Raw genomic sequence first — 26,142 nt, forward strand, 5'->3', positions numbered from 1 at the left:
TTAATTACAAATTTTTTCTCAGTAACTGTAACTGATTACAATTACTTTTATTTTGTAATTAAATTACGTAATTCCGTTACATGTAACTAGTTACTCCCCAACCCTGGCCTTATGCACGAATGCATTTTGTCTTTAATGTGTTTGTATGTTTTGTGGGTCAACATTTATGAATATTTATCATAGTTTAAATGTGTTTGTGAAAAGACCATAGTGAAATCATGGACCTCAAAGTCATGAATATGTAAATGTGACTGTGATTTCTATAAAAGCTGTTAATAGTTGTAAGCACTCTTAACATTACTACTAACATTTTATTATTTACAAAAATTTAAAAAAAAATTTTTATATTTTTTTGCTTTAACATTTTATTTTATTATTATTTTATTTTTGTGTAGTTTTATTGTTTTTCATGTTTTTATTTAATTTGATATTTTTTGTTTAATTGTTTTTTATTATATTATTTTTATTATTTTATTTATTGCTTTATGCTTTTTATATTTTTTTTATAAATATTTTTATTTTTAGTGTTTTGTTTTATTTATTTATTTATTTTTATTTTGTATCATGCTGTTTTTATATTTTATTTATGTATTTATTTTTATTTTGTATCATGCTGTTTTTATATTTTATTTATTTATGTATTTATTTATTTATTTTTATTTTGTATCATGCTGCTATTATATGTGTACCGCCTCAGAACTTTTTTTTTTTAAAGACCCCTATAAGATTGAGTCTGAATCTATACTATTTTCATCAAAATGCCATTTTCACGACAGTTGGTGTTACTATAGTAAAACTATGGTAAATTGGGATATCCAGTCATGTTTGTTTTTTGTTTGTCTTTATGGACTCTTGTGTGACATCTCTGTTTGTGTCCAATCAGAAAATCCTGGCAGAGCATGTGGAGCCCAGTGTGGGCCAGCGGAGTCAGCGTGAACTTCTGTCTCCAGACACCAATAGGATGGTGACCCAGCTGGAGAGCCGGATAAAGGAGTTAAAGAGCTGGCTGAGAGACACTGAGCTCTTCATCTTCAATCTGAATCTCAGACCAGACGCACAACAATGTGAGAGCGGCACTCAAGATGCTGATGACCCACAACACGACCCGCAGGCCACCAAACAGCTGCAGCACTTCAAGGTGGGTATGAAGAGCTGCGTGTCCATCTAGAGGTTTCTATCTAGAGTTTGCCATCATAGCAAATGCAATGGACTGCTGGCCTGTTTTACTACAGGTTCAGATCATCAGGAGTAACCTGGTGTTAAAACTGCCATTACTGCTCCACTAGTCACCAAATGGAATTGCAAAAATGATAACTGTTCTCAGACAGGTTTACTTAGACAGGTTACTCCAGGATATCTGAACCTGTAACCTGCATGGCTGTGTTATAAGACAATGTCAAAGCAGGAAACAATTGTAACACTTTCCATGCATTGTTCATATGGTGATAAATAAAAAATACATATTTTCTAGACAGTCATTTAGGTCAGTCTCACATTCCAAAGCCAAGTTCCTCTCAACTTTGTTGCTTTTATGTCGTATCACTAGCTATAGACTAATATAGCAGTCAGGCAATATTTTGAGATATAATGATTCTCAACATCAGCCAGTTAAATGTTGTGCTTGTTCTAACGTTTTTGTGACTTTTCTTAAATATTGTATTTTTATTTTTTATTTTTTTATTACATTTACTATGTACAGTATATATACTATGTATACTATATATTGAATTTAAAGCCTTTTCTCTGGATTTTAATTCAAATAATGAGACTTTGAGTCAGTTCACTAAGACACAAAATGTGTGCATATTAAATTATACTATCATTAAATTAAGTTGCACATATTATTATATTACATTTACGTACATGTACAGCCCACATGGAATCTGGACCTGCTAAAAGCTTTACCGTTTTTAAATCCGATCCACAGAATTCTATTCCATTCCATAATTCTAAATTCTGCATCGGAGTCGACATCAGCCATTGAAAAACTCATATTGGTCAACCACAAATTATCAGCAACTAGCATAACACCTGTAAGCCTGCAGCTGTTCATTAACCATCACAAACTGTGCTAACACTTTCAGACTTTGCATTTTCAGATCAGCTTTTACTAAACTGTAATACACACTTAAACTAGAGGAATGAAACTGCTTAGTCAAAAAAAAAATATCCTGCTTCACTTGAGCCGTGCTCCTTTAATAAATACAGGGCAAAAAGCACACATCAAATCCCCTGACTGAAAATCTATATGAAATAATTATTTGAGTTAAAATCCTGAGAAACAGCTTGGAGTATTAATCAAGACGTGTCAAAACACAGGTAGCGGAGCTGATTACATCCACCTGCTGAGTGACAAACATAAGTGAGGGAAAGCTCTGAATATACACAAGGCTAAATGATCAGGAGGGGAAATAAGGCTGGCTTCTCTTTTGATCAAATGACATGCAGCCAAAAAGGCTCACATTGATTTCTCAGGGAAAGTCTGGAGAAAATAATAATACGCTGATTGGAAATATTGGTACGTATGATTTATATGGACTGCCATTGCTCTAAAAGGGAAGAATGAGCGTTTAGGAAGAGAAAGGAGAATGATTACATGTATCTATTTTTTTCCGAACGCTTTTGAAGTGTGAATTGGCTAACTGGCGTGGCTTGGCGTGATCACAGAGCAGTTGAAAGGCATCAGCGGGAGAGCTGAGATCTACACCTCTCTACATCTCACTGCAGCACTCAAACACCAGTGTTCACATCTCTGGCCAAAGTACAGCTGATCTTAAAGGGAGCTTTACTTAAACACAGGATGAAATGGCTTTTGCAGCCTGTTTTACTTCTGTCATCTGACTATTTTTGTAAAACAATATCTTTAATGCAAAATAATGTAGGCCAGAACTTGATTTTATAGTTTGAGACTTGATTGGATCGTGGATTGTACATTACTCACATTTTGATGCATTCAGAAAAGGTATAAATCTAGTTTTATTATAAAAAATAATAATTATTATGTATCATGTAATTGTTATAAATAATAATACAAATATTAACAAAACAATAATAAATAATAATTATTATTATTTTGAGATTATTATAATTAAATAAATAATATTTATGTATTTAAAAATAATCTCTATAAATAATAATATGTAATAAAAATATTAACAACGATAATAATAATAATTATGATTATTTATAGATTATTATTATTTAAAATAATAATAGTATTTATTTATGTATTTTAATAATAATTTCTATAAATAATATATACAAAACCATAAAAATAATAATAATTATTATTATTGTTATTAACCAGTAGCATTCAAGGATGTGTGTGACAGCGATTTTACTGTAGTTAAGGGGATGTTAGTCATTGTAACATCGTTTTTTGTGGCCGACTCCTGTAATTGTACACTGACATATTATTTGTGTGTGCTGACAGTTGTTTACTATGTCAGAAAGGGTCAGAGGTTTGAGATTGCCCCAGTAACTCGGCGTTTAGCAATTTGGATCATTTCAACCCAGGTTATTGCGGTTTAATTGAACCTCAGTTTATCCATGTTCTGTTTTGTGTAAAATCTTAATGTAGCGCCTCACGGCTGGAGCTGCTGGAATGTGTGTCTGTTCAGTGTAGATCCCTGATGCCAATAAAAGCCTGAAATATGTGTAAAAGGAGAGATAGTGAGACACTTCGTTATGAGTAACAGGTATGGTCACCCTTTAAAATGTCATCATAAAAATGTCCATCTTCCACTGAATAAAAAGCATTAAGTTCTTTACTTGCTAGGGGGGAGTGGAGACTCTAGAATTAGACTATATTGTATTTTAACCTTCTCTGGTCAGGCGGTTCAGAGTAGTTGGCTGCCAATTTCACTTCTTTCATTAATAACTGTCTTCCCTTTAATAGTGTGCCTTCATGATATTAAAACCCCAGGGTTGGACATTTCCTGTCAGGGAGAGGAGAGATGACGGGAACCGCATGCCAACTTTGGTCATTAGTTAACAATTGTTTTACCCACAGAACCTGTTGTATCCTGAGCTGGAATTCTGCAGATTTGTTATCTCTATAAATAGAAGCTCTGTTTCAAAACCTAGTGAGCTTCATACCTAGATGACATTTAAGGCATCAGGGAGGAACGTTATGCTTTCTTATATCTGATATATTGTAAATAAGGTGTGCTTTTTACTACCGTTCAAAAGAGAGAAGAATGCAAGAATGCATTACATTTATCAAAAGTGACAGTAAATATATTTATAATTTTACTAAAGATCTCTATTTCAAGCATATTAAAATGAAGGATCATGTGACACTGAAGACTGGAGTAATGATGCTGAAAATTCAGCTTTGCATCACAGGAATAAATTACATTTTAAAATATATTATAATAGAAAACAATTATTTTAAATTATAATAATATTTAACAATATTTAGGTATTTATGATAAACAATTATCTCACCTGCATCCAAAATTTAGAATGACTTTTCCTAAATAACTATTCTTATCTATTCCAGGTTTCACTGCGAATAGTTCCTATATATGGTGGATGCAAGTGAGAGAAATGTCTTTTTCCTTTACATTTTTTTGTATATGTATTTTAATGTATTATGTTGTTAACAATGTTGTCTGTGAGGTGAAAAATCATCAATCTAATATATTTGAAAAATGATCACATTAAGAAAATCACATGATTTATGGTATTATTCATGCCTGTAGCATAAACTATGTGGTATTTATATGCTGAAGTTTGTATATAGTATTGTGCCATAGTTATACTCGAAGTAGGAAAAGTCACTATACCCGTACTAGACCTTCTTCTTAGTCTTAGCTATTATCGTCTGTTTTAGAGATCGCTGTGTCATTTCGAGCAGCACCGGGAGCCTTCTCAAAAACACCTCCAACTCCAAACCACGTTCCTATTAAAGGAATTTCACGGGAGAATTAGACTAAATGGAAGCCAGACTGAATTTGTGCAGCAGCATTCGAGTCGGAGTCCATCTCCACGTCTCTCCCCGGCACCTTTGATCAGCTCGCTGCAGCGTGGGGCCCCGGGGCCTCATCCTCCGGGTCCCGTCCGGCTGATTGAATGTGACGGCGCAAATATAATATCAATACTTTCTCCATGATTAAGAATAAGGAACTCCTGTTCTATGGCAAGTGCTAACCGCATTAAGTCAGTTTTGGGACGGGCATGCGAGAGCAAACGCAGAGTTAGCGTCTCATCAGCGAGTAATGGGGAGCAGACAGGTGACAGGCCTGTTCATTACACACACACACACTTGCGCGCATAGAGTCGTATTTTTCATTATACGTCCATGCCGCTTGCTTTCATTTACAGGCGCTAATGAGAAAATGTCCCCATTGATGGCAGCGTTATCACTTTGCTGCCATTTGTTTGCTTTAGCGCGGTAAAGACGACGTCTGCCGTTCGTAACACATTAGTCTCATTTTGAAAACACTGTCAGTTTTCTATCTTAAAGGAGGAAAATAATTAAAAATAAGCATTCTTTAACAACAAGCTTTGTGGAAGGTCACTGACAGCCCGACTCAAACCAATGCATTTCAGACTCGGCTAATTTAGACGTATTTGAAATAACGAACACGTCAAGTAGAATGCAAAACAGGATCTTTCATCGTGATCTTTTTTTTCCTGTATTATATGACTAGCGTCAATTTCAGTTGGTTAGGTTTGCTTTTATTGTCTGTCCACTCACTGCGGTACGATTTCTCTCTATTAGCGCGTCGCGGGAACGAGGCCTCGACTGACAGCCGTTGATGAAACTCGAGCCGCTCGGAGCCGAGGGGGAACAAATGGCCGACATGAATTCGTTATACTCATTTGCGATAACAAGTGCTTGTGGTTTTAATTGACTTAATCAACAAATAGAATTAATTAGAGATTTCTAATTAATGGTAATTGATTGAATATCCACTGGGTCACCACTGTCAGAGCTCCGTTCCCGTGTTCTTGCCGTCACTGTAGGGGATTTGGGGCTCCGCTCCTCAATCTCGCCGAGATTAATTGAAAATGTTCAAATTGCAGTGGCTGTAAAGAGCGAGATGAAGTGTGCGCTCGTTTTCCCGGCGGAGAACGGGAAACAAATACCCCCGAAAACGAAAGAGCTGTCGTCTGGCTTTTTTTAATCCTCCGGAAAGCGCGTCAGCACCAGTGCACGCGTCATTTAAACTCTTCTCGTGCTTAAGTCGCACCAAAAAAAAATGTCAGAATATCATAAGGCTTAGGTTTTAATGAAATTAAGTGGGAGGGAGAGATGGGGAATTGGAGTTTAAAGGCTTTAGGCTGCGTCTGGAAGGAGGCACGGTCTGTTCTCATTTTGTGCTGAATAAAGAGATAAGCAGTTTTTTGGAGGAACACTCTTGGGAGGTCTGTGTAATACACATGCATCTTCACGGCTCGGCTCTCCACCTCAGGTGTGATTACAGACTCTGATAGCAAGAGACCTGTAGATTAATACTGTACACCAGATGGATTTAGCCACACAATAACAGCCAGGGGAGTGAGACGAGAGAGAATAGTCGTACTGCTGTTCTGGAGATTGTGTTAGCGCCTGAGAACAACGGCAGGCGGCTGATCCTCTAATAGCTTTATTAAAAAGCACCTGATAGATGATGGGTCCGCGATCTTGTATGTTCTTACAGTGGATGGACAGCTGAAGGGTAGCTTTTTATGCTTTGTTTTGGTTCTGAAGCACAATGTGAAGTGGACTTCCAAAAATGCAGGATTATTGTAGTTTGGAATTTTTAATGTAGCTTTTTATTTCTTTGTTAATTTTTTTTCTTTCGGTTTCACTCTGTCATTGTTAGTTTCAGTTTATTTGGTTTTTATTCAATTAAATTTTTATACTTACTTTCTAGAGTTCATGTGTTAATTTGTATTATTAATTACATTTCTTTGTAAAATGTAGTGTTATTGATGTCTAGAGACATTTTTATTTGTAATGCAGGTTGGTTGTAAAAATGTTAAATATATCACGCATCAAAATCTAAAACTGAAAATAACTGATTGTTTATAATGATTAATTACGTTGGTTAATTACATTCTGATTTATTTTGGTTACTTTGGCATGAAAATATATTTTACATTAGTAATAGTTTTTCCAGGTTATGTTCCAAATCATTCAGTTTCCATTTTAGTTTTCATTAATGATAATGAAAACGCAATTCTTCTGCTAGGTTTGTAGTTTATTGGTCTAATTGTTGGTTATTAAAAGTTGCTTACTGCATTTATTAGCCTATAGTATTTGCAGTCTCTGTTGTGCATGTTTCTGTATTTTACAGTGGCTTTGAATGCAAATATGAATTCAGAGGTTTGAGTCAGAAACACAGCAATTTTTGACATATAGTAAGAGTCTGGAGTTTTAAACTGTTTTAATGTGTGAAGCAGCTCAGAGAATTTGATGAGAAATGATGAGATGACCGAGATGAGATCTGTTCTGAGACTGGGGTCTCCATTTTATCTCATTGCTGTCTAGGAGAAAAAGTTGAGACCCTTCTCATTCATTTGTGATTTTTCTTTCACAATATGCTGTTCTGTCACTCTCTGTTTACCTCTCTTGGTGTTTTAATATCTGACTGATGCACCAGGGCCCACTGGCCCCCCGCCAGCGTTTCAGTCTCAGTGCTGGTTTGTGTGTCTGAAATGGAGTCATTGTGTGGACTCACATACTGGAGGAAAAACAGCCTACTCACTGCACCGTGTGTTTGGAAAAGCTTTTTAGCAAATATTGGCGCACTATACTGCACTCGTCCTCTTCCTCAATAAGACTCAATCAGTTTATAAAACCCAGTAATGTAGAAACTGCGTCATATTTCTGGTGATTTGGATGCCTGAAACCTAAATGTGCAATGTGTCTCACATTTTGTGCTGTTTAATCGGAGGGGACCTGAATGAACATTGCCACCTGTATTTTATCGACATATCTGAAGGGTGAAGTTAGAGGTTAGAGACTGGGTAGTAGCCTGAGACAGACATTTCAACTATTAGATTAATGTGTGGTCCATATTGCAACTTACTCTGATGAAGATATGCTCACTTGGACTGGGAACTTTCTGACTGACATGTGACATGTACTGTAAGTTGACCGACTTTTAGAATGCTTCATTATATTATGTTGTCTTTCAAGTAATGTTTCACAAATTCTGTCTCAATTCATTCTGAATTAGCAAAAAAAACAAAAATTCTTAATGAGCTTTTAAAGGGGACATCAGATGGCCATTTTCCACAGGTTGGTATGATTCTTTAGGGTCTTCATGAAATGTCTGTAACATACTTTGGTTAAAATCCCTCAATGGTCGTGTAAAACAACACCTTTTTTACCTTGTCAAAAACAGCTCTGTTCACAGCGACTTGTTTCGGTGCATGTCTCTTTAAATGATAATGAGCTACTGCTCACCCCGCCCCTCTCTTCCATGGGGCGTGTCGACACAAGACAAGAATTGCTGCCTTGGACTCCGTATATGGCTCGGAGCTAGCTTTAGCTAGCTACCTACATAGAAATCGGCTGCAAACTGAAACAGCTCACTGGATGACACAGTTTCAGACTCAGACAGCCCATAACAAACTGGTTGTGTGTTTTCTTTTCAGCTTTTCTGATCTGGCAGACACACCAGAAACCTAACTAAATGCAAGAAATGCTTTAAAAAAAGTGACATTTTATCCAATGTCCCCTTTAATTAGTCTTTTTTAACCTTTTTTCAGTAAAAATATTCTTAAAACTAGATAAATTTACTGTATATGACATTAAGACATGTTTTCATAGATTGTCTGTTCAGTATGAGTATATTTTTTCTTATTGCACTGGCAGATTTTTGCACTTAACTTGTTTATACTTAAAACATGTACTAAAAATCTGCCAGTGCAGTGAGACAAAATACACTCGTATTAAAGAGACAATCTATAAAAACAAGTCTTAATATTTTATGCAGTACTGCTTCTAAAGTAAATTCATCTTGTTTTAAGAATTTTAAGATGTTTTAGCTGTAAAATAAGACAAAATACTTTGTCTAGTCTAGGTGTGGAGAAGTCTTGCTAACTTGCAGATGCCGAATAAAATTGCCTATTTCACCTAGTTTTTTTTCTGTTTTTTGTGCATGTATTGTAAGCTGACACTAGAGGCTGAACGACATCTACAAGTCTAACTTTGACTGAGACCAGCTATTTTGGCGTAAAATATTTGCATGTCTTTAAGAGTACCAGTACAGAGGCCACTACATTTCCCAGACACCGTATGCCATTAAAAAAAAGTGTCCATTTGAGGGCCAGTTTTCCATCACCTCACACATTTCTATCTGTCAAAGTTTCAACTCTTGTGCATGATAACTCTATCAGTGTGTCCGCTCCTCGGCCTCCTCTCCAGCACGCTGCCATTGAATTTTACAGTCTCATTACCTGTTTAAAAGACACGGGAGAGGGAAATATGCTAAAACAGAGGAGTGAAGCACTCCAGGAAAAATAAAATCCAATTTAAATGTAATGGTGAAATGTAATGGTGTTTAATATTTATTGAAAAATGGACAGAAAATGTAAGGCGGTGCTTTTCGGGGGTGGTGGGATTTGCATAAATTGTTCTCTGAATGTTTTCGTCCCATAACGCACATGGAGTAGCACCGTCTCTTTGCAAAGCTGCCGCTGCATATTTAAAGGGGGTTTTGGTGCAGGTCAGAGAGTGTCCCTCCAAAACGAGTGTATGTGGTCTGTGCAACGGCGTGGTCGTCTTTGGGAGAGTCTATATGCTCTAGCGGTTTCATTAAACAAGTGTCATAGCTGGACACTGAAGCATGGGAGTTTAAATATTTAATTCTGTCGTGTTTATGGGGAGAGGGGGATGTGATTTACACGCTCCTGACAGGCTGAATTGTTGTGGAGACCTCATCAAGCGCACAGGAGTCTCTCTTTCTCTCTCAGTGTCATTCCATCTGTCTCTCTCTCTTCATTCACTATGTTCATTCATGCCACGGAAACTCTGAGTGGCTCTGAGGTGCAGTGAGTTCACATGCATGGCTAGCAATAAACCCTATGTTGCAGTTGTGGCAAATGATGGAGAATAGTTCATTAAAAGTTATTTTTATAGACTGTACTATATTTTTGGTAGCTCAGCTTTTTTGTGTGGCAAAGTGTTTTTTGCACCAACAGGTGTAGTGTTATTATTCTCACTATTTTTGTTACTTTGTATTGTGTATAAGACCTTATTATAAGTCTTATGTAAATATGTTCTAGAACTGTTTTAGAATGTCTCCATTTTTCAAGTAACTCTGGAAAGTCTGATTAATTTTAGTGATTCGTTTCACTTTAATCAATTTGTTTGATTCTTTTTAATAAAATTCAGTAATGTTCACAGAAGTCCCTGAGCAGCATTTTGCGTCATCTTTTTTAAGTATTTGGTAATATTAAATATTTTTTAAAATTGAATTTCTGCATCATTAGTTCCAAACAGAATTCATTTTAGCAAATTGTTTCATTTGGACTGTTCGTGTCAATGAACCGGCACCAAAAAATTATTCACTGATTCATTTGAGTCATCAAATGAATTAAGTGTTCCCAGAAGTCCCTGCACAGCATTAATTTTATCTTTTTGTACACTCTAAAAAATGCTGGGTTGTTTCAACCCAACTTTGGGTCAAATATGGACTAACCCAACCGTTGGGATAAATTTTTACATTAAATTTTTAACCCAAAAGTTGGGTTAGTCCATATTTGACCCAAAGTTGGGTTAAAACAACCCAGCATTTTTTAGAGTGTAGCAATTTACGTTATTTTTGTCTTTTTAGCAAAAATTACTTTTATCAGTGTTTCTTTTTTTATTAATTTCTATCACTATGTTTTTAGATTTATTATTTCGTTTTTTTATACAGCTTTCTATAAATGTTTTTTGTATTCATTTCTAGCACAGTTTTAGATTTATTATTTTGGTTTTTAATACAGCTTATCAGTGTTTTTTTGCATTCATGTCTATCAATTAGTGTTTTAATTTTATTATTAAGGTTTGTTTTATAAAGATTATTTTTGTATTAATTTCTATCAGTTAGAGTGTTTCTTAGTCTTATTTATTTTTTTAAACAGCTTTTAATAAATGTTTTTTGTATTCATTTCTATCAGTTAGTGTTTTTAGTTTCATTTAGGGTTTTTTTTGTAGTACTGCTTTTAATCAATGTTTTTTATATTCATTTCTGTCATTTAGGGTGTTTAGTTTTATTATTTAGGTTTGTTTGTTGTTGTTTAACTACTTGACTGTAGTTTTAACCTCTTTAAATTATTAGTAGCTTGTAGCTTGGCAATCTGCAGTTTCAAAGTTATGCTTTTAGAGTTAAGTCAAAGTAAAGCTTTCTTTCATTAAAAAAAATCTCTGGCATTAACATATGAACCCTGATGACAGGGATGTTAAACCCTGTTTACTAACACAGTCTATGAGTGCATGGGAGGACTGACCTGCTCCTGTCTCTGCAGGCTCTGTGTATGGAGGTGCGGGGCAGACGGAAGGGCATTTCCTCTGTGCTGAGGCTCTGTCAGAGGCTGCTGGATGGGCCTGAACAGCAGAGCTCAGAGGCAGAGCGCCAGTCCCTGCAGCTGCTGCAGGTCAACCTTGAGAGACGTTGGGAGGCCATCGTCATGCAGGTCCTTCAGTGGCAGACCAGACTGAAACGCTCGCTGGGCAGAGACCAGGTCACATATGCTTTACACTACAGTTACAAGTAAACAAGATAACATACGTTGTGAATATAAACAGGGTGGTGCATGCACAGGTAGTGCTGTCTTGATATCCACACTATGGGCGGTTTAATTGTGTTTGTGGTGGAGTGGCATACTAGCATACTGTTTACTGCACACTGTGTACTGTATATTGTTTTTAAGTTGTTTTTAAGAAGTAGTTGTGTGCTCTGTTTGCATTAAAGGAATTATGCAAATCGATGCAAACAAGCTCAAAAAACACTATTTGCATGATGCAATTTCCGATCTTGCAAATACACACAAACACCTCTTTTAATTAAACAAATTGCTTGCCTCCTATTTTCCATAATGCTAAAAAATTTACAATCTATAAGTAAATTGTGTAATTCAAATATACATGGTACAGTGCTATACCAGCGTATAGTGTAAAGTGGCATAACTGTTTAGTGAATTCACCTCAGTATGTGAACAGTATGAAATGATAAACAGTAGTATTAGGGTTATTATATGTACTCTTTTTCCCGAACATGGCCTGGCTGGGATTTCTAAGTTGCCTAAAATGTCTGGGTTTTTTCCCCCCGTGCTTACTGAAGGTAATGATTGAAAATTAGTATGCTATGTTGTTGACACATAGACCTTACTATGTTGGATGTTTAATTCAGCAAGTGTACATCCATCATGTCCTTAATACAGTTATTTTGCAGTATTTTGTATAAAAATGTCTTCATCTTTGACAATCCATTAACACAATATGTCAGCTAGGAGATGTTGCTTCCTAATATAACCATTATAATTCTAAAAATCAATGTTGTTATACATATTTTATTGAACCCATTGAATAGGCTTTTCAAAGATCTCCTCATACGTTGCTCTGCTCAAAGGAAGCTGTCCAGGACAATTTGATAAGCAGAAATACTCTAGTTCCAATAATATAGTGCAGCACCGCTGTAACAGTGCAATAAGAATGATGTATAAGGCAGGGAAGTGGCCACATATTATTCTTGAATACACATAGTAAGAGGACAGTGGCTAGATGCGTTCCCCAGATACTCACTGTACTGTGAACTCAATCGATTACAGGTGCTGCCAGAAATAACTGACTGTTCTAAATGTAAATTGAGTAACCCGTAGCAATGAAATTACTTGATCCTGTGTCCCTATCCTGCACTGAAAGGGAGGAAGTAGTCTCTTAAAGGACATAACATGTGCACATACCGTGTTCACTGCAATATAAAAAGACTTCCCATCCTGAAAACGGAACCCTTAACTAGTCTCTTATTGTATGTGTGGGACCGTTACAGTGCGTGTTAAACGGGGGAGTGGGCCGAGGGCTAGACTTCGCCTTTTGTCATGTAGATGTTGTGCATTCCTGCATGGCAGCAGCAGGGCTCTGGGGAGGCTGCGTGCTTCACGCAGAAAAGCCCAGCAACCTGTTTGTGAGCGTCCACTCACTTACACGGGGAAGACAAATTACTCGCCCCTCGCTCAGCTTGACCTTGCGGGGCTGAAGTGCAATTTCACTTCTTTTTGCGAGCGTCCACTCACTTACACGGAGAAGACAAATTACTCGCCCCTCGCTCAGCTTGACCTTGCGGGGCTGAAGTGCAATTTCACTTCTTTGCGGGTGCAGAAGAAAGGAAAAGAAAAATAATAGGGAGAGTTTGTTTTTGTGAATACAGTACACTTTGTGAGATGATGAAATAGCTGACTGTTGAATGCTTCAGGAGGCCTTGCTCACAACAAGTCTGGTGTCTGAAAAAAAAATCCAATCATTACTCTTTCATTTTTAGGAGGATTTTATTTTTTTTTTTAAATATCATGAATTCTGTTTGAAGGTCAACGAAAGACATGATGGTTTTTAAGTTAACTTTCACCTGCTCTTAAGGGAGTGGTAAACCAGTGGAAGAGTGAGTGTTAAAAGGGGAAATAAAAGGTTTCAAAAGAGCTTTAATTGACACTGTCAAGTTATTAGATGATTTCACTCTAAAGTTAAATTGAGTAGCAGTTTAACCTTCTACAAAATGGCAAAATGACTTTTGTAATGGCATAGCTAAAGGTTATAATTAGTCTATCTGATTAAAACATTGTGTGCTGCAGTCGGGGTACAAATGTTAGCTGAGGCAGCTAACTGAAATTATTTTTATTTGATTAGACTGATTGATTGTTCTCACAGTTGAGGGTTTTTATCATGCACTAGCCATCCAAGCCAGTACATTAGTATTTTCCTCATCAGCAGAAAGAGAATAAACAGAAATCTAATAAAAATTCATTTTATGGGATATATGACATACAAAGCAAGTGTTAGATTTGCCAGTTTATTAGATTAATGAGATAAAGAGGATCATATAAATAGACACTTCCTGCTTGAACAAGAAGCAAAGCAATTTGTGTAATTATGCCCTGTGCTGAATGCCCATATCTAAGCAAAAACGTATTTGTCATAGATTAACTTTGCATTTTATCTAATTAAAAGTCCAACCAAGTATTTCTTTGCCTCTGAAGTCTTTTCTTCTCTCCCCTACAGGTCCCTGAGAACCTCATTGAGCCTTCTCTCATGGACCTCCATGGCCAGACAGAAGACTCTTGGGAGTGGGACGAGATGGACATGACCATCTGCGATCTGGATACACAGGACTGTGAAGATGAGCAAAACCCTGGATCTAAGTCCCACCTTAATTCCCCAAAGGAGCCTTTAAGTCTCACCGAGTCATGCCTAAATGACACACGGTGCGGAGCAGCCTTGAGCTCGGCAGAATTGAATGCCTCTTCTTCTCGTGTTTATCAGGTGTACAGTCTGCCTTATGTTGAACTCTACCAACAACCCCAGTATAATCACAAATCATCCTCAACCAAATACCAACAGTCACTGCTGAAGCGCCAGAGCATGGATTCCTCCTTCTCCTCGGCTGAATCTTTACGTGATATCCTGGGAGACCTGTTGAAGGGGAAGCAGGGGCTGCTATCGGATTCAGCCAGGAGATCCGAGAGCGAAAGTGGGATAGTTAGTGAAGGGGACATGGAGACCACAGGTAACTCTGAGGTTTGCCTGCTGTTCCAGAATGATGATCCAAAAGTTTGTGTTACTCTCACCCTTCCTACCAGAGAAGATTCACTCAATGGAGACAGAGTCTCAGATGAAGACATAGACAGAGTTTTGGAGCGTGCCAACAAGTGTGCAGAATATGGTGACAGTCTAACCATTGGGCAGAGAGACCAGCGATGGCATATCATGAGAAAGAAGAAAGAGGATAGTGGAGAAAGCAAGAGGAAACACCACAAGGAGCCAGCGAAGATTCATGCCAACGGCTTTGGGCTAAGCCAAGAGGCTAACGACAAATATCTCAACATGAGCGGAGATGAAGAGAGGGTGACTACACACCGAAAGCTCGAAAAGGAGTTGGCACAGCTCTCCCAGGGGTCTTCCCTTGACTCTCTTTTCGCAGTAGGAGAGTTATTCCCATCGAGCAAAGAGGCACTGACTCGTAGCACTTCCCTGGAAAGTTGGCTCGCTCCATGTAAGAGCGCAGAGGATGTGGGGAGTAAGGAAAGTCTGAGGGACATTGAATCGACTGTGGAGTCCACGGGGGAACTCAGCAAAAGAACTCTGGAACTTCTAAAACGCCTTGAGAACATCCAAAGCCCTCTTGCAATGAAGATGACACGTAGCGTCTCTGACGTAACGCTCCAGAGCAGCTTGCTGTGGCATGGGTCACGCTCGGCTGGTGCTCCCTCCTCCATTAACGAGAGCTCGGCAACCTCTCTGACAGAGTTGAGCAGCACTGAGGACTCGTCCGTGGCGTCCGAGGACCTAGCTGTGCAAATGAACCGTTGCGTGGCTGCTGAGTCCAACGCATCCTTCCGTAAACAAACCGACGAGACCGACGCAAGCATCAGTATGGTCGTCAATGTTTCCTGCACTTCAGCCTGTACTGACGATGAGGATGACAGTGATCTTCTCTCCAGCTCCACTCTGACGCTTACCGAAGAAGAGCTCGGTATTAAAGACGACGACAACTCTAGTGTAACCTCAGAGGAGGAGTACATTGAAGGTTCCCTTGCTCTTGGGCTGGATTATATAAAGGGTGAGTTTCAAAGCTGGATGAAGCCTAGATCTCAGAATAAAGAGAAAAATGAGGCAGATCTAGTGGATGAACTGCAGTGTGGCACCATGTTTAAAGAGATCCTGTCGCCCATTAAGACCGCCAACGATCATAACCTTCTCAGTCGGTCTGCGCTGAAACTCTTGGAAGCCAACACTAATGGTAAAAACAAGAGCCTCAAGCAACGGGAGGTGGATGGCAACCGAAGGGATGCCACCAGGAGCTATATCAGCCACTTCGTGGACGACATGGAGAACGGCAATGTCGAAAGCACTCACATCGAAGGGAAAGATGAAGACGACGATCTGCTGAGGGAAGAGGGAAGTCTGCTAACCAAGAAAGGGGAATCATTTAAAAACTGTTATGTGGCGGATGGCATCAAAAGCGATATGGTGGCCGCCACTTCACCATCCTCATGTGAACAGTTGAGCTTGAGCTCCCTGGAAGGGCAGTTGAAAGGCGAGCTGCCCTGTCACAATTCCCACTGTCCCTCCCCCTCCATCTCTCTCATAGACGAGTGTTCGGGGTTAGCTGCACACGCTCACAGCCGACAGAAGCAACTCGCCGCCTTTCTGAATGACGTCCACGAGAACCATCAAGAAAGCTCTTCAGATAGCTGCAGCCACCCTGCTTTCATCTCTGAAGAGGCCAAGAGTGACAGTGTCCATGACTTTGTGATGGAGATCATTGACATGACATCTGTGGCCCTGAAGACCAAAGAGGTGCAGGCAGAGCAGCCTACGGAGGTTTGTAGCCCAACGTCTGTATCTCAGATCAGAGAGAAGGTCCTCGAGCACTCCCATCGAATTATCCATTTGCGCAAGGGTGACTTCTACTCCTATCTGTCACTGTCCTCGCACGATAGCGACTGCGGAGAGGTCAGCACCTGCGCGGAGGACAAGAGCAGCTCCCCGATTCTTTCGAGTACGCCAGATCTCTGTGATGAAGAACCGCTCTTCGAAGCCTGCACCGAGGAAGTGTACTTGGGCCCTCCTCTCTGTTACAGCATGTCCATTAGCAAACGGCCCACGAGACACGCCGCCAAACTAATAGAGCCGGCCAGTCTCCCGAGCCCAGCACCTTCATCGGGCTGCGATGAATACCAAAAAGCACATGGTATTTCTCATGGAAGTGTAGCTGGTAGCCAGCCAGAGTGCCATAATGAGGCGCCTTATCTTAATCCTTTGCCATGTGAAACCCCGATAGATACTGTTGAATGTTTTACAGATACTAAAATGCTTGAATCCAATATTTCCCCTGTAATGACTAAGATAAGAGTCTCTTGCTCCACTACAAATCCTTTAAAAGAGGATGGCAGCCTTTATATTAATCCCAAAATTAACTGTCCACTGATAAGGAAGACTGATAGCGATGAAAGGGCTCTTGCTTCACAGTTGATGAAACAGAAGAATGTCGGGAAGGGGCGCCGCTCTCTACAGGAAGCCAAGTCGACTCATAAACAGGTGTGTTTCGACGTTACACCGCACTCTATCTGCTTGTAATGAGAGCGGTGTGCATTTCTGCTGAATTCATCTCATTGACTAAATATTTAAGAGGGGATTTTTATTCATTCTCTCACCCCCTTCTCACCCTCCCCGGTGCTTTTCGCCTGAAGTGCTAATGGAATAAGGATTTGCAGGCGTAGATTTAAAATTTTAAGGTCTACAGAACAGAATAATCATAATCAGTCAGATTATATTATGATTCATAAGCAAGAATGAGGCGAGGATCATTACTTAATTTCATGACTGAATTAGCATGTATTTGTGTTATTTTTAAGTAGTTTTCTATTTCATATGCAAACTTCTCCCTGCTTGCTTCCAACTCTGTCTGCAAATCCTACATTTGACCTTATATTAGGCAAATTAAGTTCCTTTTTTCCAGCTAATCATTGAGACTGAAAACACAGAATACATTTTATTAAGTAATCAATTGAATTTCAGTGTTTGTACTCATATGGACATATTGATTTCATTAAAATAGCTGGATGGTTTCATATGAAAACAGAAAGGGAACTATTATAACCAACCCCCCCATTTTTTTCTCTACATTTTTCCATTTCAATTCTCTGTACTTTATTGGTATATATTACATTTTAATTTTTTAATGTTAAAATCATTTCTAGTATTCTAATTTAATATGCAAAGACAGCTATTTTTAGAACATTTTAGGAAATTAAGAATTTTTTGGTTGACATTTCTGTAAACACTTTTCCAGTGGAAGATAAGTTTTTGTGAAACCTGTCTGCAAACAATCATTATTTTTGCTATTTTGTTTAGTAACTTTATTGGCGCAGAAATACAAACCTTAAAAAAATTCTAACAATTTTAATAATTGAATTTAACTTCATTTAAAATTGAATTGAATTTAATTTAAAAAGGAAATGTAATGTAAACTAACAAATGAACACATTTTACAAAACAAAAAAATTATGAATGTTATGAACATTTCTCTTGTTCTCTCTCTTCCAGCTGGCAAGGTCAGAGAGCAGCGGTGGTGTTGCGGAGGGCTGCAGGGCTCAGATCAGCGGTCCGCAGACAGATAGCTCATCTGCAGGAAGGAGTAGAGTCAGCAGCAGGCCTCAGGTCAAGGTAGGTGCTATAGGACTCGCTTCAACACACACAACCTCTCCCTCCCGGCCACTTCTACCGCACCGCTGAAAAACAGCCGCGGGGTCCTTTCAACGTCAAGCGTTACATTGCAAACAACCTCATTTTCCAGAGCACTCCATAATGCATGTTAGCATGATTTATTAGTAGCGTGCTTTAAAATGAGCCTGTTTTGTGCTTTTCCATTGTTTGTTGGTTGTGAAATTCTGCTTGATAAAAACCCAAAGGCTCACTTCTCGATGATGCAAATGCCTGGTCTGGACCGACAGTGTTATGGTTTAAATTATAGGCCACTGTACTTTCTACATGATGACTCCTTTACCAGTAAATTGGTTTGAAAAGCATTCATTACATAACGTGGTCCATATATCCAATGGGGTTAGCTTTGGAATTGTTTTCCCATTTTTCTCAGTCTTTCTCTCTTACTGTCTCTTTCTCTGTCGCTGCTGTGGCCTCATCAGCACAGGGCTGAAATAATGAACGTGTGTTGGTCGGCAATCATTTCTCTTGATGAAAAGCATATACAGCAGATGGAAAACTTAAACAGAGCTGCTTTCTTAATCTCTAATAAATTTCCTGACTGCAACAATATACGACACGTTGTAATCTGGCGGAAAACACACAAACTTGAGCTAGTACTGGGCAAAATTTTGTTTTTAGGAATTTACTACATTTCAGTTCATGAGCATACATTTATAGAAGGCAGTTCTGAATGATGCACAACCCTGCGGCTAGCTAACACTTCACAAATATTTCTAAGAAAATGTGAGTTTTGGTGAGTAACCACCACATACATAAACGGTGAAATGATAGCGTTATATGATACAAAGGGAAGGTCATCTTGAAGACTGTTAGTAGTTGGTGAGTCGGACACATTTCAGCAAGCGCCCGAGGCTTCAGGGACACGGTAAACAGCAGAGAGAGCCAACTATCTGTCTCTACAGACACTATCATGTCAGCCCTGCGGTCATTGTGGGTTCAGCTCACACTGCACAGTCAAATGCACTGCAGTGTCACATGACACAGGGAAGACCTGAGCCAAACTAACACACATACAAATCAAATGCAATGCTTTATTGTACATATAATATCTTGGTGAATTTGAATCGAATTGTCCACAGGATGTTGATATGTAAATGTAAATAAATTATGTGCTGGATTTAGGTTACGTTGCTGTTTGCAAGAAATTATATTTTAAAAATTAAACTAATAATGTGAGTGTGTGTGTATATGTATTTGTATATGTAACTAACTATGTGAATCTGTGTGCTTTTCTTGTAGAGATTCTCTGGAAGTCTCGCCACACCTGTGTGTAAACGCTGACTGATCTAGTGGAGGCTCTCTGTGGTCTGATGTGGGGGTCTGGAACGGACACCTAAGTGGATGTTAGTGCATGGGCCATTAGTTTGGCACTTTAGAGATCTAAGTCATCCTTCATCCTCAGCTCCCTCATCCTCTTCCTCCTGGCTGCTTTACTATTTACCTGTGACCTTTGCCCTGCTGGTGACCACCACTTCAAGCTCCACACGAGACTGAGCTACCTCACCAGTCTTCCACCATCCCAACCCCATCTGACACTGAAAGTACACCACTAAAGTACACATAAGCCTCTTCTGTCATATCCCTGGTGATACTAGACCTGATCAGCCAGCTAGCAACTTCTAAGCAGGTTCAGCTGTTTATTTGAGGATCGCCCCATCAATGAGTAATGTGGTCCTAATCAGCCTCGAAGGAGATGTGACGTCGTGGTCCCCACACTGTGAGATCACTCACGTGGAGGTTATCAAACAGGCTTCACGTTCCTCTCTAATCGACTGACGTAGCGCCACAGTTTCTATGCAACACGACGGTTGTGTGATGTTGTGTGGCATGTGATCTTTGGCAGTTTGATGCGATACCGTTTTTTTTTAAACTCCCTGATAAACAACCTGTATAAACATTTTGTGCCTTGCAGTTACTATATTTTGTTACACACTGCTTCACCCCTGTTGTGTGTCCTGTGATCGGTGAGAAAGCAGATGTGTGGCAAGGCTGAGAATGACGAATGGGCATCTGTAAATATGTAAACTGTACGTTCAAACCCTGGTGTATAACGATGTCATATTACTTCATGGTCGTGTTACTGTTTGTGTTACGTGACGTGGATAAATAGTTACTGTTAGACTGCATGGTGAACTATGTACAAGAAAACTTCCATAAATGAACCTAATTTAATGAACTCATTGCACACTGCATTCTTTTCACATGTAATAAGTGAGACTGGGGCAAGTTGTCACAGTTTTTACAGCAGGGAATATTTCTAGGGATCGGATAAGTACTGAAAGACAGTTTCAAAATGTTAACTATGAAACAAAATTAAAGATTTTTACCATTATTGCTCAACAAAACACAGTTCATAGAACAAATACTGACATATTTGCTTCTATATCAGGGATGTTATCGTACATGGGGTAAGTTGTCTCAATGTGAATCAGCTGTTTCTGAAAATTTATGCTGACGAGTAGCCTTATTTTGAATTAAGAAATACTATATGAAGTGGGTTTTTTCTTTTCTCCTTTTTTTTTATCTTGCGCTACAAACCTGCATTTAAAATGTATTATATCCTCGCAATATTTATTATTTTCAATTCAAAAAGTAAAACTTCATAAGACCACAGAAATGTAAAACAAAAAAGTAAAAATACAAAACCGAACCATTTTACCTCTGAAATTAGGTAAAGTAATACATAATCAAGTAATAAATTCTAGAAAATTACAACTTTTAAATGTGACAACTTGCCCCAACCTGGCATTCGTGAAAATACCCTTGTTCTGAAAGCACTTCGATCTTATAATTTCCATTATACAGTATCGTTCAAAATGCACATGAAACATGCAACTATACATGTGTAGAAATCTCAAAACTCTTTCATCATAGCAACATACTGTAGATAACAGGTCATATGCATCAGCTTTATGAACTTCAGCCGGTTATTTTTGTGGCTAATATGCTGTTTACAGGAAGTCCTGATGACTCTGAAGATTGTGTGACGGGCCCTCAGAGATTCAGATATACAGTGGCATCGGAACCTCTGGAACTCTTCGACATCCAATCAAGCGCTCTCCTGATTGCACCGCCGTGGCCTGATGATAAGCTCTCTGCCATAATCGCCCATCGGCTCCTGCAGGATTGCGTGTTTGTTGATGATGAGTGCGCGCTTGCACCGGAACAGAATCAGTCGGCAGGAATGAAAAACTCATGGAGGACGAGAAAACACCGTGTGTCTGGTTCCTTATGAAACGGGAGTACAGTTTGTTACTGTATCTCACCAAACCAGTCACACTACAATCCAAAGTCAAACGCTTTCATGATAATTAAAGGAATAGTTCACCCAAAAATTCAAATTTGCTGATAATGTACTCACCCTCAGGCCATCCGAGATGTAGATGAGTTTGTTTCTTCATCAGAACAGATTTGGAGAAATTTAACATGACATCACTTGCTCACCAACGGATCCTCTGCAGTGAATGAGAGTCCAAACAGCTGAAAAAAACATCACAATAATCCACAAGCATTAATATGAATTATGGACTGGTATTTTGGTCAGAAGTGATGGATTAGAATTAAAATGCCAAAATTATGGATTTCTTTCTTAAACACGTAGCTTTTTGTTTCACTAGATGTTAACTGATGGACTGGAGTGGTGTGGATTACTTGTGGATTATTGTGGTGTTTTTATCAGCTGTTTGGACTCTCATTCTGACGGCACCCATTCACTGCAGAGGATCCATTGGTGAGCAAGTGATGGAATGCTACATTTCTCCAAATCTATATCTTGGATGGCCTGAGGGTGAGAAAATTTTAAGCAAATTTTAATTTTGGGGTGAACTATTGCTTTAAGCACATTTCTCTGGTGAACAGTGATCTTTTGTGTTCGCGTTCACTTATTTTATTTTAAAATGAAGCAAACACAAAACCCAAAAAAGGAATCCAAAGTTCGTACTAACCCCCCATCAGAACTAAATAGTTGCAAATATGCACAGAACTGCACAGATGCAATGAAAACCAAACATTATAAAACTGTCTGACCTCTTTATTCTCGCAGTGTTTGTCCAGAGTTAACGCTTCGGATCCATATTATATTTAAGCGGGAAAGTTGCGTTAATATTTAAAATACATTTTTTGGCATTGGATGATGGCATTGATAAATTAGGATGGAAATGAATTCTTACACTGTCTTCAAAACACTGCATGGTGAACAAATTATTCCCCTTTTTGCAATTAACAGGACATTTTTGTATGAAATGGAAATGGCTTTAAAGGTAGTAAAGGTCATGTGTATCGAACCATGGTGGCTTTGCAATTACAGCCAGTCAGAATGTTGATTTGGAGGCTTTGCCCAGGCATAGATGGAAAAATTAATAAGTTGAAGTCTCTTTGTTGAAAAGATCGCTGTTGATTATATGACATTATGTGACAAAGAAGACAAGTTGTGGGTGATTTTTTCCACATGAGTTTAAGTGGGATAAAAGAACTCGAGAATGACCTTCAAATGTCAGAAATGCCTTTTTAGTTTGGTGGACATGAACTGAAAACTTTATGCTGTTTAACGGTTTCTCACTTTTGATCACATCTGCATGAAACATGCAATTTTTTGCATCAGTAAAGATGCACACGCTGCCTGTACTGATGTCAGATTCACTCATTTAAATTCAATCAATTATCTTCTCTATCTTTTCACCATTTTTTGTCTTTTGTTTTATTTTTAAAGCATGCGTCAATGCAAACATGCACAGGTTTCATCAGAGCGCTGGACCGCTGGCTCGATGGTGTAAGAAAGTTTGATGTGAAGGCACGATATTAAATGTGACATGTCACCATTGCACAGAGTTCTATATGTTGACAGGATGTCTATACATCACTAACTTTTATGTTTCAAAGTAATGATAGGCCTTTGAAAGACTGGGAAATAGCATCATGGCTGTTCAGCTCAAGCTGTGAGGATGCTAGTCAGATCTGTGCTGCCAAGAAGCATTTATGGTGAATGAAATTACCTTGTTTTCTTCATTTCTTTATTGTAAGTGTTCGGTTATTGTACTGGAAAAGAAACAGAAGAGCCAAGAGCAGAATTATCAATTAAGTAAGTAGTAGAAAATCACACAGTACATAGTTTTTTTAGTAATTTTGATGAAAAACATGAATATTATAGTAAAACATGTTAATTGTATAAGTATATTTAACAAAATATATTTAAATCTACATCTATATATATATGTATTTTTTATGTCGATATTATATATATGTATTTTTTATGTAGATATATAAAATGTGATATATATATAAATATGAAAATTATAGAAATTTCTGTGTGTATGCATGCATATATATATATATATATATACATGTGAAAATTATAGAAATTTTTGTTGTGTGTGTATACATGCATGCATATATATATATATATATATATAATATTCAAAACCAACTTTTAATAACAGTATTTTAAAATGTAAGTAAATGGTTATTTTATATTTTATTTAAATATACATACATTTTGCTTGATTTTATTTTTTTTATTTATTTATTTATTTTTACTTTTAGGGTGTTTTATGTTATTTATGTTAATTATGTTTGTGTTGTTACCCTGCTGGTGTTTACATGGGTCACACTGTTATAATTATTTCATGCTTTTTTTTTCTTCATTTTTCTCTTTATTTCTTTATTGTGAATATGGACATGAGGTTACATTAGGAAGATTTATAACATATTACAAAAGCTCAATTGCATTAATTTTGTCAGGTCACTACAAATGATCTACAGCCACAGCCATATCACCCTGCAGCCCAAGACTGGTTGCCCACTGAAGCTAAGCAGGGCTGAGCCTGGTCAGTACCTGGATGGGAGACCTCTTGGGAAAACTAGGTTGCTGCTGGAAGAGGTGTTAGTGAGGCCAGCAGGGGGTGCTCACCCTGTGGTCTGTGTGGGTCCTAATGCCCCAGTGTAGTGACGGGGACACTATACTGTCAAAAAGCACCGTCTTTCGGATGAGATGTTAAACCGAGGTCCTGACTCTCTGTGGTCATTAAAAATCCCATGGCACTTCTCGTAAAAGAGTAGGGGTGTAACCCCGGTGTCCTGGCCAAATTGCCCCACTGGCCCTTGTCAATCATGGCCTCCTAATAATCCCCATCCACTTGATTGGCTCTATGACTTTCTCTCCTCTCCACCTGTAGCTGGTGTGTGGTGAGCGCACTGGCGCTGCTGTCCTGTGGCTGCCGTCGCATCATCCAAGTGGATGCTGCACACTGGTGGTGGTTGAGCAAGAGACCCCCCCACATGATTGTAAAGCGCTTTGGGTGTACAACAATACACAGTAAAGCGCTATATAAATGCATCATTCATTCATTCATCTAAAAATACCAATTTCTAGAGTATAATGAGTCTTATTTCAGAAATACATAATAAATATGTTCAATAATGTTCCAGACACTGTGACATTAAATGAGGCTGATTAGGATGCAAATGCCATTTTGCCTCTTTTACATCTGCATTCCAGATGATCTAAAAAAGCTCTTCTCCAGCAGAAGTGTTATGAGCTGAATGTGGCCCAGGTGTGGTTTGTGATGTATCACAGGTTTGGGGGATAAGATATCTCACAGACAGAAGCAGCAACAGGTTTGGAGAGGGTGTGAGAATCGACGGATGACACAGGTGCCGCCCCCATTAAAACACTCCACAATGTGCTGAGTTGTTCATGTTATTTGTAGGTTGAGTAATTGGATTTCAAACGTGTCATCAAAGCATATTAGAAAACAATCCGATCTGAAATCACACGGCGGGTTAAAAGGCCACGTGCCGCTTACCATCGGGAATAAACAAAATCCACAATGTCATTTTCCTTTGGCCTATCCAATCAATCATTTCCACGCTTATTTCCCCTCCCCAGCTTCGTATGTAATATCCCACAGAAGTTCATTGCTCATTCTCTCTTGATCTGTGATTCTCTTCTGCAAACACTCAGGCAATCTTTCAAAATTCATTACAGGTTTGGAGAAGTGTAAGAGACGCTGTTGTCGTGACCTTTAACCTTTGCTTTTTTTAATGCAATCTGCTTCATCCATCAGTGTTGGGGAGGAAGAGTCTGGTAGAATTCAGGAAGTATTACATTTCTGTTGCATTTGCATCCACCCACATATACACACATACAGCAGACAATATCACTGCACAACCCATGATGAATAAAGCTAGGAAATATATTAAATTAAACTGAAAACTAATTATCATAACGTTAAAGGGATAGTTCACCTAAAATGAAAATTCCCTAATTGTTTACTTTTCCAAACCGGCATGAACACTATATGAGATCTAATGGTGTTTGGCATGCAAACCTCACGTCTGAATATGTGAATGGACTGCTTTTACAATACTTTATAATGTGTTTTTTTTTGTTGTTTTTCTTTTTGGGGTGTGAACATTCTGCTAAATATCTCTTTTTGAGTTCCACAGAAGAAAACATATGGATTTGGGTCATATGGTTTTTGAACGGCATGGGTGTGAGAAAATGATTTTCATTTTTGGGGTGAATTGTTCCTTTAAAACCCTTCCGTGTGTTGGGGTCAATTTGACCCACACTCATTTGTCAAACTGCTCAAAATACTGGTTATTTCTTCTTGAAATTTTGTGAGTATTTCTAATTCACAAAAATAATCCTCATTGACCCCAAAGCAATAAATTATATACTGTGTATATATATATATATATATATATATATACATATA

The 26,142-nt window shown here is 38.3% G+C and overlaps 1 protein-coding gene across 1 annotated transcript in view; it reads left to right on the top strand.

Annotated features, from left to right (window-relative positions):
* The window catches only part of akap6 (A kinase (PRKA) anchor protein 6), a 180,628-nt gene extending 160,044 nt beyond the window's left edge, over window positions 1-20,584 (top strand). The window contains exons 12-16 of the mRNA XM_016492093.1: window positions 884-1,138; window positions 11,455-11,670; window positions 14,201-17,239; window positions 18,248-18,367; window positions 19,667-20,584. Coding sequence (XP_016347579.1) covers window positions 884-1,138; window positions 11,455-11,670; window positions 14,201-17,239; window positions 18,248-18,367; window positions 19,667-19,708 — 3,672 coding nt within the window. The 3' untranslated portion in view covers window positions 19,709-20,584. The remainder of the gene's footprint in view (window positions 1-883; window positions 1,139-11,454; window positions 11,671-14,200; window positions 17,240-18,247; window positions 18,368-19,666) is intronic.
* Window positions 20,585-26,142: the final 5,558 nt, after the last annotated feature.

This window comes from Sinocyclocheilus anshuiensis, unplaced genomic scaffold (genome assembly GCF_001515605.1).
Source record: "Sinocyclocheilus anshuiensis isolate Anshui unplaced genomic scaffold, SAMN03320099.WGS_v1.1 scaffold261, whole genome shotgun sequence".
NCBI classification, from domain to species: Eukaryota; Metazoa; Chordata; class Actinopteri; order Cypriniformes; family Cyprinidae; genus Sinocyclocheilus; species Sinocyclocheilus anshuiensis.